This window comes from Capricornis sumatraensis, chromosome X (genome assembly GCF_032405125.1).
Source record: "Capricornis sumatraensis isolate serow.1 chromosome X, serow.2, whole genome shotgun sequence".
In the NCBI taxonomy this organism is placed as follows: domain Eukaryota; kingdom Metazoa; phylum Chordata; class Mammalia; order Artiodactyla; family Bovidae; genus Capricornis; species Capricornis sumatraensis.
The window spans coordinates 130,751,097-130,769,285 of NC_091092.1; the positions used below are offsets into that span (position 1 = coordinate 130,751,097).

Sequence of the window (18,189 nt, forward strand, 5' to 3'; positions counted from 1 at the left end):
ATCAGGGACTGAACCCAAACACTGGCCCCCTGCACTGGGAGAGTGGAGTTTCAGCCACTGGACCACCAGGGAAGTCCCCATTCTCACTTTTTTTTTTCATTCTCACTTTTAATATGACCCACATGTCAATCTAAAACATCCTTAATGAAACGTGCTTCCAAGCTACTGGCACATCTTCCTCATCAAACCATTCTACTTTGCTCTGAGTAGGGAAAGAAGAAAAATGAAAAAGTGGTAGCTTAGCAATATTATTCATGGCAGACTATGGAGTAGGAAGTGGTGGGTAATGAGGGCTGTCCTGGGGACATTTTGGAAATGTAATACAGAATGCAAATCAGTACCCTGAGCAATAAATGTTAATAACATTATGTCAACAGGACAACACTGGTGATTTTATTATGTTTCCTTCAAGTAAGAAAATTTAAGAGAATTTCAACTAGGAAATAGACTGAATCATAAAAACATATAAAGGAAAAAAAACACTCAAAGTTCAAACTCTTAAAGGGTCACTTGACCTATTTTATCCTCTTCTAGAAATGCCCTGTTTGGGAAAATTCTAAACATAGCTAATTCTCAATGGTGGTGAATATTATATTAAATCTATATACCACTTTGCACACTTAAATACTGTCACATCTATTATAATAACTAAAAGTTACTGATAATCACGTTAGAACCAAACAAAAAGTAACTGGGAAGAAAGCTGCAGGGAGGGAGAGGCACAGGCTTTGGGATATTAGGTTAAAACTCCCTGGGTAAGCAGAATCTGTCCATGCAGTCAAGTACGTTGGTTGTGTTATCAATTATACAATTATATACCAGCTCTATGCCAACGTCACCAACTCTGAGCTCTGTTATTTAATAAGAGTAACGTTTTCTGGTGGTTGTTTTGTTTTGACACCCAGGGCTACCATCTATTCTGCAGAGGTAAGGAGATATTAGAATGCAAAGACATTCTAAGTGCTTAGCGCAATGCACGAAACAGTGAGTTCCTTTCCTTTGAAACACAACTCTGAAAAGTGTAAAATTGAACAGCATATCTATTGAAAAGAAAACTATTACAGTGACTCCTGTGAAGTATTCCACACAAAGGCAAATCACACGCACCCTGTTTTACAGATTCTGGATTTGGCATGTACATTCCTAAACAAAACTTCTCTAGTCAAGACGAATATAAATGACACAAAATAACATACACAACACCTTCCATAACATCATAAATGACTGTGATATACATATTATGATCTATGAAGGTGGTATGTGCTGTGTCTGGTCTCCTTTTTTACTGCTTTGCTTGTTTGCTTCTCCATGAAAATAAAATTTACCAAAGCTTGCTGATAGAATTAGGTGACAATGTTGTAAACAGAAGATCACTTTGATTCTTATTACTTAATCTCTGTGCTAGCAGAGTGGAAATTCATCATCAAGTTTGCAAATGGGGAGAAAAACAAGATAATCAAATGGTTTCTTTCTATCCCATACTCTCACCCCACCCTGACCTAATTTTTCCTCATTAAGTCAATCACAGGGAGGTTCTGGGAACAGGGAACAATACAAAGGTTGGAAGATAGATTTGGGATTCCCAGGTGTCTCAGTGGGTAAAGAATCCACCTGCAATGCAGGAGATCCAGGTTCAATCCCTGGGTCGAGAAGATCCCCTGGAGGAGGGCATGGCAACCCACTCCAATATTCCTGCCTGGGAAATCCCATGGACAGAGGAGCCTGGCAAGTTACCGTGCATGGGGGGCAAAGAATCCAACAGGACTGAAGCAACCGAGCATGCTGAGAACACACGCAAGAAAGATTTACAGAATAACACCCTGAAAGCAACAGAAACTGACCTTTCATATATGCTCCCCTCCAGACCAAGTAAAATTCTAACATGCCTAGCACTGTGCTGAACGTCTCACATCAAAGCTTATGCTTTACAACAGTCCTATGCGTTAGGGATTAGCATCAGCCCCACTTTATAGATGATGCAATTGAGACTTGGAACGATTGCAAAACCTGCTCAAAGCTATAAAGCTACAAAGCTAATATGCAGCAAGAGCCACGAGTCTTGACTTCAAATCCATACTATTTGCCCAGTGTTGTTTGTTATTTAGTCGCTAAGTGGTGTCCAACTCTCTGTGACCCCATGGACTGTAGCCCATCAGGCTCCTCTGTCTATGGGGTTTTCCAGGCAAGAATACTAGAGTGGCTTGCCATTTCCTTCTCTGGAGGATCTTCCCAACCGGGATCTTCCTGACCTAGGGATCTAATTTGTGTCTCCTGCACAGCAGGCGCGGAGAAGGCAATGGCACCCCACTCCAGTACTCTTGCCTGGAAAATCCCATGGATGGAGGAGCCTGGTGGGCTACAGTCCATAGGGTCGCTGAGAGTGGGACACGACTCAGTGACTTCACTTTCACTTTTCACTTTCATGCATTGGAGAAGGAAATGGCAACCCACTTCAGTGTTCTTGCCTGGAGAATCCCAGGAATGGCGGAGCCTGGTGAGCTGCCGTCTATGGGATCACACAGAGTCGGACACGACTGAAGCGACTTGGCAGTAGCAGCAGCACAGCAGGCGGATTCTTTACCACTGAGCCACCTGGGAAGCCCATTTGCCCACCACCACCTACTTATTACTGTAGTGTAGATTCATGGGCTTCCAAAGAGTCGGACAAGACTTAGAGACTTAGCGACTAAGCAGCAACATGATGAAAGGATACTGGGTTCCAGACTCAGCTTCACCCCTTGGGCTAATTCCATGACCTTGCCGAGCAATTTGTCATCTATAAATGAAGACTGCGACAGCTGCTCAGCCTTCTCCATAGCATCTGAGTGATGCTGACAGAGTTAATGTATGTGCAAATATGCCATCAATACTACAGGTCACCATATAAATGTAAGATTTCATTAATTTGAGCACAGATCCCATATATCTTTATCCTTCCTATCTGACCTAAAAATAAGTTTAAAAGTAGTTAAATAATTTTTAACACTCCAAGCAAAAATCTAGGGGGAAAAAAATAAACCTTAAGACATTCTAGAAACAGCAAAAGAATAGAGACAGTAAAAAGATCAGTGGTGGCCAGTGGTTTGGGGGAAGAGAGGAAGGGATGGAGGTTTTAGGGTAGTAAAACTCTTCAGTATGATATCTGTAATGGTGTATGTATGTCATTATACTTGTGTCAAAACTCTTAGAAGGTACAGCACCAACAGTGAACCCTAATGTAAACTATGGACTTTAGTTAGTAGGAAGGTTATCAATATTGACTCATCAACTGTAACAAATGTACCACAATGCTGCAAGATATAAATAACAGGGCAAAGGGGTTCCCTGTGAACTCCGCAATTTACATTCAATTTTTGGTAAACCTAAAACTGCTCAAAAAAAAAAGTCTATTAATTTTTGAAAACTCGATCTTATAAAACAAATTCTAGTAAAAATAGAAACAAAAAAACCCACAAATTCTACATAGGGATTTAAGAAGTACTATGAATGAACCCGGGGTTCTAAAAAATGTCTGGAATACTTAACAAAGTAATATCCCATCTTTTTAGACCAGTGTCGTCCAAGAGAACTTTATGAAATGAGCAATGGTGGAAATATTCTACATCTACTCTAATACAGTAGCCACCAGGCACACTGGCTATTGAACATACGGAATGTGGTTTGTATACTGAGGAAAGCAATTTTTAATTTTACTTAATTTTAATTAACAGTTAAATAGCAACAGACACAATAGCAAGTGGCTATCACCTCAACACAGTTTTAGACAATTCAAGAGACTCTTAGAAATGTACTGTAATGTTAAAACAGAAAAGGTACCTCAAGAGACCGTTCAATCAGCCATAGTTATGAAACAATGCAAAATTACCTGAGGTCAAGAATGACAAGATGATTAAGACAAACAGGAAGCAACAAAGTCCATCTCCAATAGTCTCTCACTTTAAGTCCCATAATGTAACCCAAAAGTGACAAAATGTTCACTGTCCTAATTCCTTCAATATTTTCAAAACAACCCCATCAGTTAAAACACCATTTCTGCTTCCTGAAAAAATAGGGCAGAGGTCAAATTAGAATTAGGAATATGTTTTCAAGCTACTGGCCCAGAGGAAAAAAAAAAATGAAGGGTCCTAAGGAAATAACTTAAAAGTAACTTCTACAAACACAAGATATTCATCTTTCTTTTTTTTTTAATGAAAATTCAAAAACTAATGTTTAACCATGCATTTCAATTCCATGTCACAGTCAATTGGAAATCAAAAGGAAAAAAGATGCCCAGAATAGCCTGAGCAAAGAAGAAAGGTGCCTGATGTAAGTCAACAAAAATGAGACAATACAGACACACAGGTCTCTTCTCATCCAGCTGTTAAACAGAGTACTGCCTCAAAGGGTCATTACTTCTTGGTTCTTTAAAATGCTAGCTGGTTAAATCTCAGTTCCTAATTCAGGCTTTTTATCCTTTTGCTAAGGGCATAAAAAGGAACTCATGTCCTCAATTACAATGGCTTTTCATTGAAGTCCTCCTCTGGGGGACCTACAAAATCAAACACTGAGATTGGCTCCCCACCCTCAGAGAATAAGTGAGGTGTCCAAAGTGACAGTGTTGAATCCCTAGAGTTACTTCAGTCCACAGCTTCTTTTTCAGTCCTTCAAGCACTGGATCTTTCTTTTTGAGTACAAAGAGAGAGAAAGGTAATTGAGAAGTAGTGACACTCTCATGCAGAGACGTGAAAACACCTAACCTTAGAAACAGGACCCCCAAAACTAATTCTTGACATTCTGCACAGAGGGAAAACCAACCTTTGTTCTTAAGTTCACGAGTCGCATTAGAAAAATATTATTTCGTAATTTCCTAAAGGAGTGATCTTTATGAGTATTCAAATGCATAATTAAGTAACATTAAACAGCCCCGAGTGATCAAGCAAGACGTCCAACAAGTTGAACGTTTCAATCTGTTCACCGGCAAAGAACAAGGTGAGATTCCACCTTCCAGTCCGTTTCCCTGAACTTTCTCTTCCTGGGCCCTGAAAACCCTGTACCCGGTTCGTTGTGCAATCTTTTTCGAACTCCACCCACTGACTCCAGAACAAGTAGAATTCTCCCATTCTGAAGGTCTTGATTTTCCTGTATCCAGGGAGACACTGAAAACTCCTTGACGTGAGTCAAGTAAGGCAAGGGAACGGTCCAGCGCAACTCCCAGATTGAGAGAGACCAAAGGGCAATATAGGGGAAGCGCTCCACTGTCCGCTCACCGGGTTGAGTTGGGGGGTAAATAAAGTAAGAAAAGGGGGAGAAATATAGAGGGAAGGAGGGCTGCATTGGGAAGACCGGCTATCCGCGATGTTCCTCCCAAGTCTGCGGGACCCAGGTCCTCCAGCATCTTCTCCCCACTGCCCGCCCCACGTGCAGCCAACCCCTTGGCACCGGGACACTGGCCCCAGGGCCTGGGTCCCGGGGGCCGAGCGGCCGCGCTCGCCAGCCGGCGCAGTGGCGCGGGAGAAGGGGGGCGCAGCGCAGTCCCGGATCCCGCGCCGTTATCTTACTGCGCAACAGCCTTGCCCGCGCCGCTGGGACGCACCGCGCAGCGCGCCCCGCGCACCTGCCGGGCGCGAGGAGGGCGAGTCCGTGACCCCCGGCAGCCCCTCGACGGTGGTGCCCAGCGCTAGGAGCACGGGAAGCACGGGGAGGGCGGGGGTTGGGAGAGGGAACACCTGGTGTCCGGGGCCCCGCGACGCCGGCCGCACGTGGCTGTCACACCTGGCGCGCCCCCGCCAAGCACCCCTTCCCCCTCTCACCAGGGTGCGCCCCCTGCCCTCTCTCCCGCCTCCGCCGCGCGCCTCCAGTCCCCAACCATCAGCCCTCCCACCCCACCCATTCTGGTTTCACTCTGCCCACCTGCTCCCACTGTCGTCACCCCCGGGACCGAAGAGGGCCGGATGTTCGCCCCATGGCTAAAAGGTAACCGGAGAGAGTGAAGAGGTGGACCCCGAAACAGCTAGCCCCAGCATTTCCCCGCCCCGGCAACAAGGCGGGCAGCCCCCACACTGACCTTCTGCCGCGGGCTGCGTCGCCGTCCGCCCCGTCCGGCCTCAACTGCCTCCTCGGCGCCGCCGCCTCTTCCCCGCGCAGCCTCCTCTACCCGCGTCGCCATGAGGTGACGGCAGCAGCCAAACAAGCGGCCCGACAAGGGGCACGGAACCTCTCAGGGCCTCGCGCCCCGCCCCTGAACCCCTCCGCCAATCGCCGTATGCAGGGCTCCCACGTGACCGGAGGAGGTTGGCCCCCGAGGGGACAGGACGGGTTGGGGGTAGGGAGCTCTGAAGCAGGGGCTGGGCTTCTTCACGGCCGAAGGGCGAACCGAGGCCGCGCGAGTCTGCGTGAAGGGAGAAAGGGACTCTGGAGCGGACCACAAGTCCCAGCAGGCAGCGCGGCCACGGCTCGCAGACCCGGATCAGAATTGAAGCGTAATGCGGCGTTCCGAAATGCGGGAGAGTAGCCACTGTGCCCCTGGAGAAGGAAATGGCAACCCACTCCAGTACTCTTGCCTGGAAAATTCCATGGACTGAGGAGCCTGGTAGGCTACAGTCCATGGGATCGCAAAGAGTCGGACACGACTGAGCGACTTCAGTTTCAGTTTCAGCCACTGTGCTGTGTATGCAGCCTCCTGGGATTGGTAGTTTCCTAGGAGCGATGTACCAGTACCTTTATTATCCTACGGGAAAAGTTCAGAAATATTTCAGTGTTTGGGAAGGAGCGGGATCGGGGACACATTGTTGTTCTTTTGTTTTGGTTGCTGTTTTTCGGAACTGAGGCCGAATGATTGGAGGATGAGAGAAAATACTTCGTGACTTTCAGGGCAGGAGACTTGTAATGGCTTTCAGAATTTGCGGTTTCTGGCTCGGACACCTGTCCCGAGTCCTGCCCTTCCACCAGAGCTTTCAGCACCGCCTACAGATCCCGAGCTCCTGCGCGATGGGGGCTTCGTCATATTCGCCTTGGCTGAACCGCCCTGGCTTCTAGCACAGTTCTCCATCCACCCTTAGTTGGCGCTTAATACACATTGAACGTACTCCGCTTTTTCCGCCAGTCGTTTCGTTACTGAATTTTTTTTTAGCAAACTCCGTTTGCTGAGTCCATTTTTTTTCTTGATGAAATTGGGGCGGGGATGGAGTTTTTCTCAGGAGTACTCCCTATTTATATCTGATGGAACCAGATGTCCAATGACCAAGCTTCTTGACAGTCACAGACTGTCATGAAATCCTGACATGTTGCCTTAAATAATTCATTATGAAAATTTGTGTAAATCGTATGCTGTTTTTTATGAGAGAATACAAAGCAGTGGTTGCAGGCCCCAAAGATTTAATAACTTACATGAGAATAAATTTCAATATTGGGGGAATTCCTTCTATTAATTTTAGTTATTTCTGTGAATTTTGGGGAAAGTACCATTATTTTACTTCACAGGCAGAACACCTCAGTCCAGCTTTGACATTTCAAACCTACAACAACAGATAATTAACCTAGACTCTATATAAAAATGCCTAGAGTATATAAAGCTGATGGCTTCGGCCACTATTCCTCACCTTCTGAAACGCAAAAGTCCCAGCCAGATGCAGAATAAATCTATCAGTAATGCTGCTTCTAACTTACCTGGGGAATTCAGTGTTAAAACAGACTGCAGTTAATTTATGGTATAGGAGAACACCATGCAGCTACTAAAAATGATAAACATTTTTTTATTTTTATAAGCATTTTTTAAATTGACCTAGAAAATCTACATAGCACAGTAAGCTTTTTAAAAAATCCATTTTTTATAGAATTGCCTGTAGGTTTATAAAGAGATGTTTAGAAGGACATTAATCAAAATGTTAATAATGTTTTTCCCTGGGAGGTGAAACTTGGGAGTATTTTTACTTCATGATTTTCTGTATTGTTTGAAAATACAGTATTGAAAAAGCTAGCTTAAAACTCAACATTCAAAAAACTAAGATCATGGCATCTGGTCCCATCCCTTCATGGCAAATAGATGGGGAAACAATGGAAACAGTGTCAGACTTTATTTTCTTGGACTCCAAAATCACTGCAGATGGTAAGTGCAGCCATGAAATTAAAAGACGCTTACTCCTTGGAAGAAAAGCTATGACAAACCTAGACAGCATATTAAAAAGCAGAGACATTACTTTGCCAACTAAGTTCCGTCTAGTCAAAGCTATGGTTTTTCCAGTGGTCATGTATGGATGTGAGAGTTGGACTATAAAGAAAGCTGAGCGCCAAAGAATAGATGCTTTTGAACTGTGGTGTTGGAGAAGACTCTTGAGAGTCCTTTGGACAGCAAGGAGATCCAACCAGTCCATCCTAAAGGAAATCAGTCCTGAATATTCATTGGAAGGACTGATGCTGAAGCTGAAACTCCAATACTTTGGCCACCTGATGTGGAGAACTGACTCATTGGAAAAGACCCTGATGCTGGGAAAGACTGAAGGCAGGAGGAGAAGGGAACAGCAGAGGATGAGATGGTTGGATGGCATCACCAACTCGATGGACATGAGTTTGAGTAAGCTCCGGGAGTTGGTGATGGGCAGGGAAACCTGGTGTTCTGCACTCCATGGTGTCGCAAAGAATCAGACATGACTGAGTGACTGAACTGAACTGATATATGGAACAAAAAAATCAATAGTTATCTTTATTAAGAAAACAAAAGGACTATGCAAGTGACCTCAAGTCCTAAGAGGAATGAAAAATAGTTCATTGTATTTGTTTTAGTTGGTGGTGGTGGTTAGTCGCTAAGTCGAGTCTGACTTTTGCGATTCCATGGACTGTAGCCTGCCAGGCTCCTCTGTCCATGGGATTCTCCAGGCAAGAATACTAGAGTGGGTTGCCATTTTCTTCTCCAGAGGATCTTCCCAACCCAGAAATTGAACCCAGGTCTCCTGATTTGCAGGCAGAGTCTTTACCCACTGAACTACGAGGGAAGCCCTTTGTTTTAGTTATATATATTCTTATTTCAAAGGGATTTGGAAGGCTTGTAAACGTACACACGATATGCCATGATGTACATATGTGTGTGGAGATACAGATATATCATTCATTTATATACAAATAGAGAGGGAGAGGAAGAAATGAGAAGAAAGTGAAAATGATAAAAGGATTGGGAAAAATAAGATGAAGTCATGGGTGAGTTGATTACATGAAATACATGCCTTGTCCACAAGCTAGAGGTAAGCCAGATTTTTATTTTGAGCTTCTTGACAGCTGAGAAAAGAGGGAAACACAATTTACAGAGGGAAACACAACATAAAAAAAGTAAAAGCAAACTGAGTGCTCAAGAGAAACATAGCTATTATGGCTCCAGTGAGAAATATGAATTTCAGAGGTCTGCTTCTTATAACGTCCTTAATGGAGGTGATAGCGTTTTAAAAATCTGTCCACAAGTTCCTTAATGCCCCTCTCTTCAAAAGGTGAAGTCTACCAAAAGAAAAAAGAAAAAGGTGGAGTCTGATTCCTCTATTCTTGCAAGAGGGCCATGCTTAGTGATCCATTTCTAAGGAAAACAACTTAGCAGAAGGGAGAGAGAAAGAATAGCTTCTGCCTGGCTCTCTGGGTCTCAGATGACTCTCTTCTTCCTTGGGGCAGACTAACCTGATTTTTTATAGACCCCTTCTTTGTTTACAATTTTATCTTAAATGCTTTCAAAGAGATTACTGTCAAGCCTGAACTCAAGCTCTGTAAAGCTGCTGAAATCATTGTTGAGGTTATGTTTTCAGTCTTCAAGAGCTATCATTTCAATAAAAAAAAAAAAAAAAAAGAGCTATCATTTCTTTATTTCCAAGTCTTTAAAAGGCATCCCACTTTCTGTCTGCATTAATTATTCTTATGTTTTTGCTCAAGGACTTATTGTTTTAGTTAAGTGTTCCTGCCAGAAAGGTGAAGGCAAGAGAAAACAGCTCCTCACTAGTAAGGGGTATTCTCCTCTCCTCCTCCCTAAAGGCTATGCATTTACCTGAATATGGGCTCACTTATTTAGATGCTCCCCTTGTCTCAGACAATAAAGAATGTGCCTGCAATGCAGGAGACCTGGGTTCGATCCCTGGGTGGGGAAGATCCCCTGGAGAAGGGAATGGCTACCCACACCAGTGGGGCTTCCCCAGTGGCTCAGCAGTAAAGAATCTGCCTGCAATGCAGGAGACAGAGGTTCAGTCCCTGAGTCAGGAAGATCTCCTGGAGGAGGGCATGGCAACCCACTCCAGTATTCTACATTGGAGAATTCCATGGACAAAGAGGATCCTGGCGGGTCCCACTCTCCAGTATAAGGGGTTGGGTGTTTTTGTTTTGTTTTTTGGCTTGCAGGATCTCTGTTCTCCTGCCAGGGGTTGAACCTGGGCCCCAGCAGTGAAAGCCTAGAATCATAACTAACCACTAGACCACCAGGGAACTTCCTTGAGTTGTTTCTTTTTAGGGCTTGTTGAATGGACTGCCCCCAGCCAAGTGGTAAATGAAATGAAGGCAGGGGCTGTGCTCATGAAACGCCTATATTCTCAGCACCCAGGAGAATGCCAGGCTCAGAGAAAGCCCTCAATACATACTTTTTGAGAAAGAGCCTCTGAATGGTGAAAATGTACTGACCACTTGGTTTTCTGAATCTGTGCAGATGCGGGCCAAACCTCCGATTGCCCATGTGATATCCTTTCTTGCGACCTCTCAGAGAGTTTCCTGTACTGACAAGACCTCAGGCAGCCACAGGACCAAGATCATCCCAGGGTAAACTTGGTGGCAACAGAAAGTTTTCATTCATCAGTTAAACATTTACCGAGCGCCTACTACATTCTACTACATTGTGTAAATGCCCAGTCGCTAAGTCTTGTCCGACTCTTTGCAACCCCATGCACTGTAGCCCGCCAGGTTCTTCTGTCCATGGGATTTCCTGGGCAAGAATACTGGAGTGGGTGGGTTGCCATTTCCTTCTCCAGGGGATCTTCCCAGCTCAGGGATGGAACTTGCATCTCCTCTGTCTCCTGCATTGGCAGGTGGATTCTTTACCACTGACTCACCTACTACATACTGAGCCCTTAATTAGACACCAGGCATATCACAATTTAGAATAAGTGCTCTCAGGCCAACAGTGGAGAGTGATAACAAACAGTAAAATAATTCATCTGGAATAATCTATATGGAATAGAATCTTAAAAAAAAAGTGGATATATGTATATATAAACTGACTCAATGTACAGCACAAACTGATACAACATTGTAACTCAACTGTATTCCAATAAAGAAAATTGAAAAGAAAAACTAACATAACTCAGAAGATAGAGGTATTGCAAAGTAAGATCTTGAGCATTATTTTCTACTAGTGCAGGGGAAGTTTAAGAAAGGTTTAAAGTAACATCTGAGCCATATCTTGAAGGATCAACAGGTGTTAAAGTAACCATGCTAGTTTGACTTGTCTACCTCAGAGTATTTTCACAGAAAGGAAAGCTCCTACCAACCTTTAAAATAGCCAAGGGTATTATTTCGACGAAAGAGTTGAATTTCATGTTTCTTGCACACTATTGGGGTTGCAGGTAGTGCAAAGGAGTATTTGCCTTTCTGTAGAACAAAGAGGTGATTGTCTGATTCGATTACCCAATGCTGTCCTTGGGTGCTCACCCTGATTTTAGTCTTTATAGAAATTTGGCCAATTTCAGCATTTGCTATACACTTCCACGTTTCTGGCAGACACTGTAAGATTTTAGAAATGATTATTATAGCCAGCTTGCTCAGGCATACTGATGGCTGGCTGTGGAGGGTACGATTAGATTGGCACATGCTGGGGTGCCAGCTCCAGAGGAACAGGATACTTCAAATAAAAACTCTTGTCCTGTCTGGAATATTGGGAGAGAGTACATGCATTTGAAAAATTCAAATACATGTATTGCATATATAGGCTTCATGAATTTTGTTCTGATTTATTTCCACAACTCTTAGCCAGAATTACAGACTTTCAAGGAAATGAAAACTATGTATAAAGACAATGGCAAAGACAAATGCAAAATACTTGTGAGGTTAGGCGCTATTGAAGGCCTTGATATAAAATGTCCTGGAGAAAATATTTATGACTTGAAATACTATCCTTCTTCATCAGTATTTTCTAAAGTTGGTCCAAAACCACAGTTTCAAAGTCTCCTAGGATGATAAAATGCAGATTCCAGGCCTCCTTCTAAGATCTAATTTGGAGAAGATTGGCATATTTAGGGATATTTGTCTTCCCATCCATGAATGTATCAGTATAGTATATCTTTCTTTTATTTAGGTGCTCTTCAATATTTCCTTCTATGGCATATACCAGAGAAGGCGATGGCATCCCACTCCAGTGCTCTTGCCTGGAAAATCCCATGGACGGAGGAGCCTGGTGGGCTGTAGTCCATGCGGTCACGAAGAGTCAGACACGACTGAGTGACTTCCCTTTCACTTTTCACTTTCACACATTGGAGAAGGAAATGGCAACCCACTCCAGTGTTCTTGCCTGGAGAATCCCAAGGACAGGGAAGCCTGGTGGGCTGCCATCTATGGGATGGCACAGAGTCGGACACGACTGAAGCGACTTAGCAGCAGCAGCAGCAGGGCATATACATCTTTTGTCAGGTTTATCCCTAGCTACCTTATATTTTTTCCATGCTAAAGTCACTTCCGCCATGTCCAACTCTTTGTGGCCCTATGAACTGTAGCCCATCAGGCTCCTCTATTAAAATAAAAATATTAGAATGAAGGATTTCATTAAGCTAAGATTTCATAAGCTATAAAGCAAATACAATGAATAACTAACTGTAGTTGATGCATCAATCATGTCTTGTCAAAGGGCAGAAATAAAAAAAAGTGATTCAGTTATGCATGTTGGTGTTCAGTCGCTAAGTCATGTCCAACTCTGCAATCCCATTGACTGCAGCACGCCAGGTTTCCCTGACTTTCGCGATCTCCCAGAGTTTGCTCAAACTCATATCCATTGTGTCAGAGATGTCATCCAACCATCTCATCCTCTGTCATCCCCTTCTCCTCCTGCCTTCAATCTTTCCCAGCATCAGGGTCTTTTCCAATGAGTTGTCTCTTTGCATCAAGTGGGCAAAGTATTGGAGCTTCAGCTTCAACATCAGTCCTTCCAATGAACACCCAGGACTGATCTCCTTTAGGATGAACTGGTTGGATCGCCTTGCAGTCCAAGGGACTCTCAAGAGTCTTCTCCAACACCACAGTTTAAGAGCATCAATTCTATGGTGCTCAGCTCTCTTTATAGTCCAACTCTCACATCCATACATGACCACTGGAAAAACCATAGCCTTGACTAGACGGACCTGAAACTAACACAATATTGTAAATCAACTGTACTTCAACAAAAGAAAATAAAAACAAACAAACGGACAGAAAAGCTGACAAAACTTAGAGGAGGAACCCAGATCCCTAAAGAGGAGGTGCTGTCGATGCCAGGGTCTTTGAGGACACTGTGGTGAGGTTGGTTCAAGAGAAAAGCTGTAAGAGGGAATCAATGGCCACCACCGAAGGCCACAACCAGAAGACTGCTGCTGAGTTTATGCTTACAAAACCGAGAAACAAGTCCCTTTTCTGCTTCAGCCTGCCCTCTAGCACTTCCCAGTGGCAGGGCCTAACAGGGAACAGTGGGCCAAGGAGAAGGGCAGGGCATGGCAGCTCCAGAGGAAAGCTTCACAACCAGTGCAGTTGCCCAACTTCAGCTCTGGGCGGGCTTTTGTGGTGTCAGTGGCCCAATGACAGAGGGACCTATTTACAGTGTCATTATCCATGCTAAATTTCTAAAAATAATTTCTTAGTATCATCGGCTATCCAGTTCATTTTCAAATTTACCCTATTGTCTCAAGGGTGTATAGAGTGTAATATATATCTAATATCACATGCTATATTTTTTAATTTATTGATGTGAAAGTCACATCATATAAAGTTAGTTAGCTACTTTAAACTGAGCAATTCAGTAGCATTGGGTACGTTCACAATATTGTGCAACCAACACCTCTATCTAGTTCAAAAACATTTCCATCCCTCCAAAATAAAACCCTTTACCCAGTAAGCAATTTCTCCCCATTCCTCTCCTCCCCTAACTACCAATCTTCCTTCTGTCTGAATATTTGATATAAATGCAATCAGGCAATATGTGACCTTTTCTCAGGCTTCTTTCACTCAGCACACTGTATACAAATTTTTATAGGTACATGTGTGTATATATATATATATATATATATATATATAATTTTTAAAGTACTGTCATGTTGGAAAGGAAGCTGGCAGTGACTGTAACACTTTATCATTCCTAATGTTATTAAGTTTTCTCTTTATTTTTTGATCAGTCAGTGTTTCATTGAGTCTAATTTTGGTTTATATTCATGCATTCATTTCTACTATTTTTTTTATTCTTTCTAGTTTTTTTGATCTGTAATGAAATTGCCTTATTGATGTTTCATATTCTGAAAGCAATATATATACTACAGATGGCCAAAATGCACATGCAAAGATGATTCACAACACTAATTATTAGACGAATACAAATCAAAACTACAGTGAGGTACTACCTCACCCTGGTCAGAATGGCCATCATCAAAAAAATCTACAAACAATAAATGCTGGAGAGGAGTGGAGAAAAAGGAACCCCTGTACACTGTTGGTGGAAATGTAAATTGGTATAGCCACTATGGAGAATAGTATGGAGGTTCCTTAAAAAACTAAAAATACAACTACCATATGACCCAGCAATCCTAGTCCTCAGCATATATCCAGGAAAAAAAAAAACATAATTCAAAAGCATACATGTACCTCAATGCTCATTGCAGTACTATTTACAATAAATAGCCAGGACATGGAAGCAACCTGAATGTCCATTAACAGAGGAACAAATAAAGCAGATGTGGTACATATACACAATGAAATATTACTCAGCCATTAAAAAAAGGAAAATAATGCCATTTGCAGCAATATGGATGGACCTAGAGATTGTCATAATGAGTGAAGTAGGTCAGACACAGAAAGACAAATATCATATAATATTGCTTATAGGTGGAATCTAAAAATGGGTACAAATGAACTTATTTACAAAACAGAGGTAGAGTCACAGGTATAGAAAACAAACGTATGGTTACCAGGGGATGGGGGCCGGGGGGTGGTCAACTGAGAGAATGAGATTGATATATACATACTATTATAGATATATCTTTTTTTTTTGCCCACACCACACAGCATGTGGGACTTCCCTCAACTAGGGATTGAACCCATACCCCCTGCAGTGGAAGTGCAGTGTCTTAACCACTGGACCACAGAGGAAGCCCAACACTACTATATATAAGATAGATAACTAATAAGGACCTACTGTATAGCACAGGGAATTCTATTCAATACTCTGTAATGGCCTATATGGCAAAGAATCTAAAAAAAAGAGTGGCTGTGTGGATATATATATGTATATGTATAACTGGTTCATTTTGCTGTACACCTGAAACTAATGCAGCATTGCAAATCAACTATATTCCAATAAAAAACTAGTATATAACAAGTGAAAACGTTCAGATTAATATAGAGTAAAAAATAATCACCTACAATCTTACTACCAACACAGAGCTATTATTAACACTGTATTGGACAGCCTTCCAGTTTTTTCTAGATACACCAGTGGTAGGACAAACATGCATTTTTTTTCAACTTTTTTTTAATGGTAAAATATACATAACATAAAATTGACCATTTTTAACCATTTAGTAATAGAATACGGTGATTTTGCATCCCTCATGAATGGTGAACAGGGAACTGAATATCAACAGGTCTCAAGGTCCACTGGGTGGGTGATGCAAAACACCCACCGGGTAAGTTTGTGTCAACGTGATCAAAAGTGAGTGGGATCAAGCCTGGGCATCCAACTGCCAGTTGGCTGGAAATACCAAGGGGCGGGGTGAGTTACTCCTGGAGCTGCACTTTGAGTTTGCAATCAGAGACATGCAGGCTGCAGAGAGCAGCGGAGTTAAAGGGCTGCTGCTGCTGCTGCTAAGTCACTTCAGTTGTGTCCGACTCTGTGTGACCCCGTAGACGGCAGCCCACCAGGCTCCCCTGTCCCTGGGATTCTCCAGGCAAGAACACTGGAGTGGGTTGCCATTGTGAAAAGTGAAAGTGAAGTCGCTCAGTCGTGCCCGACTCTTAGCGACCCCATGGACTGCAGCCTACCAGGCTCCTCCGTCCTAGGATTCCTCTATAGATAAACTGTAAAGAAAAGAAAGAGATGGAGGGGAAACTGCAGATAAAACCGACTTACAGGACACATAATAAAGTGGACAAGACTAAACGACTGTCTAGGGGTGCACATATGGGTGAACCACAGAGAATCCTGATGACCATAGAGGTCTCCTGGGAGGGAGGGGGCGGTGACTCAGCCAGGATCCTCAGAGGGGATGGGGATGAGGCGGCTGGCAAAGCTCTATTTCTTGATCTGCACTGTGGTTACCAGGGGGTTTGCTTGAAAATATTTTATTAAGCTACACATTTGTTTGTGTGTTCTACTTTTCTTTCCAAGAAAAAAAAAAAAGGTTAAAAATAATCAATGGTTTCCAGGAATTCCGTGGCAGTCCAGTGGTTAGAACTTTGAGCATTCACTGACAGGACCCAGGTTCAATCCCTAGTCAGGGAACTATGATCCCACGTTCCCTCTCCACACATCCCCATCTCTCAACTCCCACTACGTGGACGCCACCATTCTCACCTCTGAACAGTCTGTTTTACTTGCAATGATAGTTTGGACTAACAGGCTTGAGTTTTTTTTTTTTTAAGCTGTCTTATGATTTTCAGTTTTAAATCATGGTAGAGACTTCTACCTGCCCATTTTGAGATCAATTCTTCCTTCTTCCTTAGTAGTAGGAATAACCTCAAAGTACTAGTCGGACACATGGACATCAAGAGTAAGACCATATTTTCCAGCTTCCTCTGGAGCTGAGCTGGCGAAGTGTCTCCAAGTGGAAACGTAGCGCGGCTGGTTTCTTCTTACAGGACAGCAGATGGCGCCGTTTGCCTCTTGTCCCTTTCCTCCATCCAGACGCTGGGAAGGCAAGTAAATAACCCTTCTATATAATCGGCTCCAGTTTCATCCACCTCATTAAAACTGATTCAAATGTATTCTTTTTAATGGCTGATTCATGTTGATGTATGGCAAAACCAATACAGTACTGTAAAGTAAAATAAAAAAAATAAAAGGCACAGAAAATAATAATAATAATAATAACAATAACTCTTCTACGCCAGCATCAGTCATGTCTGACTCTTTGCAACCCCATGGACTGTAGCCCACTAGGCTCCTCTGTCCATGGGATTCTCCAGGCAAGAATACTGGAGTGGGTTGCCATTTCCTCCTCCAGGGGATCTTCCCGACCCAGGGATCGAACCTGAGTCTCCCGTATTACAGGCAGATTCTTTACTATTTGATCCACCAGGGATTCCCCTCTAGGTCAACACACACATGAAAATATACTCAGCATCACTAATTTTTATTAAGGAAATACAAATCAAAACTACAATGAGATATTACCTCATGCCTGTTAAAATGGTTATTATCAAAAAGGCAAAAAATAACAACTGTTGTTGAGAATGTGGAGAAAAAGGAACTCCCATACACTGATTGTGGTACCGTAAATTTGTGCAGCCACTATAGAAAACAGCATGGAGACTCTTCCTAAAATTAAGAACAGAACTACAATATGATCCATCTATTCCACTTCTGGCTATTTATCTGAAGAATACAAAAACACTAATTTGAAAAGAGATATGCACCCCTATGTTCATTGACAGGTTTCCCCGGTGGCTCAGTGGTGAAGAATGCAGGAGACACAGGAGGTGAGGCTTCGATCCCTGGGTTGGGAAGATCCCCTGGAGGAGGGCATGGCAACCCACTCCAGTATTCATGCCTGGAGAATCCCATAGTCAGAGGAGCCCGGCGGGCTACAGTCCATAGGGTCATAAAGAGTCAGACACAACTGAAGCAACTTAGCATGCACACACCCGCCACGGATCAGGAAAGGGATTGCAAATGGAAGTACGCTCTGCTCAAGGCTGATTGACAGTTTTAAGTTGATAACAACAGGAACCCAGCAGAGGAAAAGGAAGGAAGATCCCTGCTCAAGAGAATAAATGATCCAGATTGGAGTAAAGAAAGGCATAAGATTTCTG

At 43.1% G+C, this 18,189-nt stretch overlaps 1 protein-coding gene across 1 annotated transcript in view; it reads right to left on the bottom strand.

Moving 5' to 3' along the window:
- Window positions 1–6,145, bottom strand: part of TXLNG (taxilin gamma) — a 41,431-nt gene extending 35,286 nt beyond the window's left edge. Inside the window, exon 1 of the mRNA XM_068963321.1 lies at window positions 6,044–6,145. Within this exon, the coding sequence (XP_068819422.1) occupies window positions 6,044–6,145 (102 nt within the window). The remainder of the gene's footprint in view (window positions 1–6,043) is intronic.
- Between the last annotated feature and the right edge of the window lie 12,044 nt (window positions 6,146–18,189).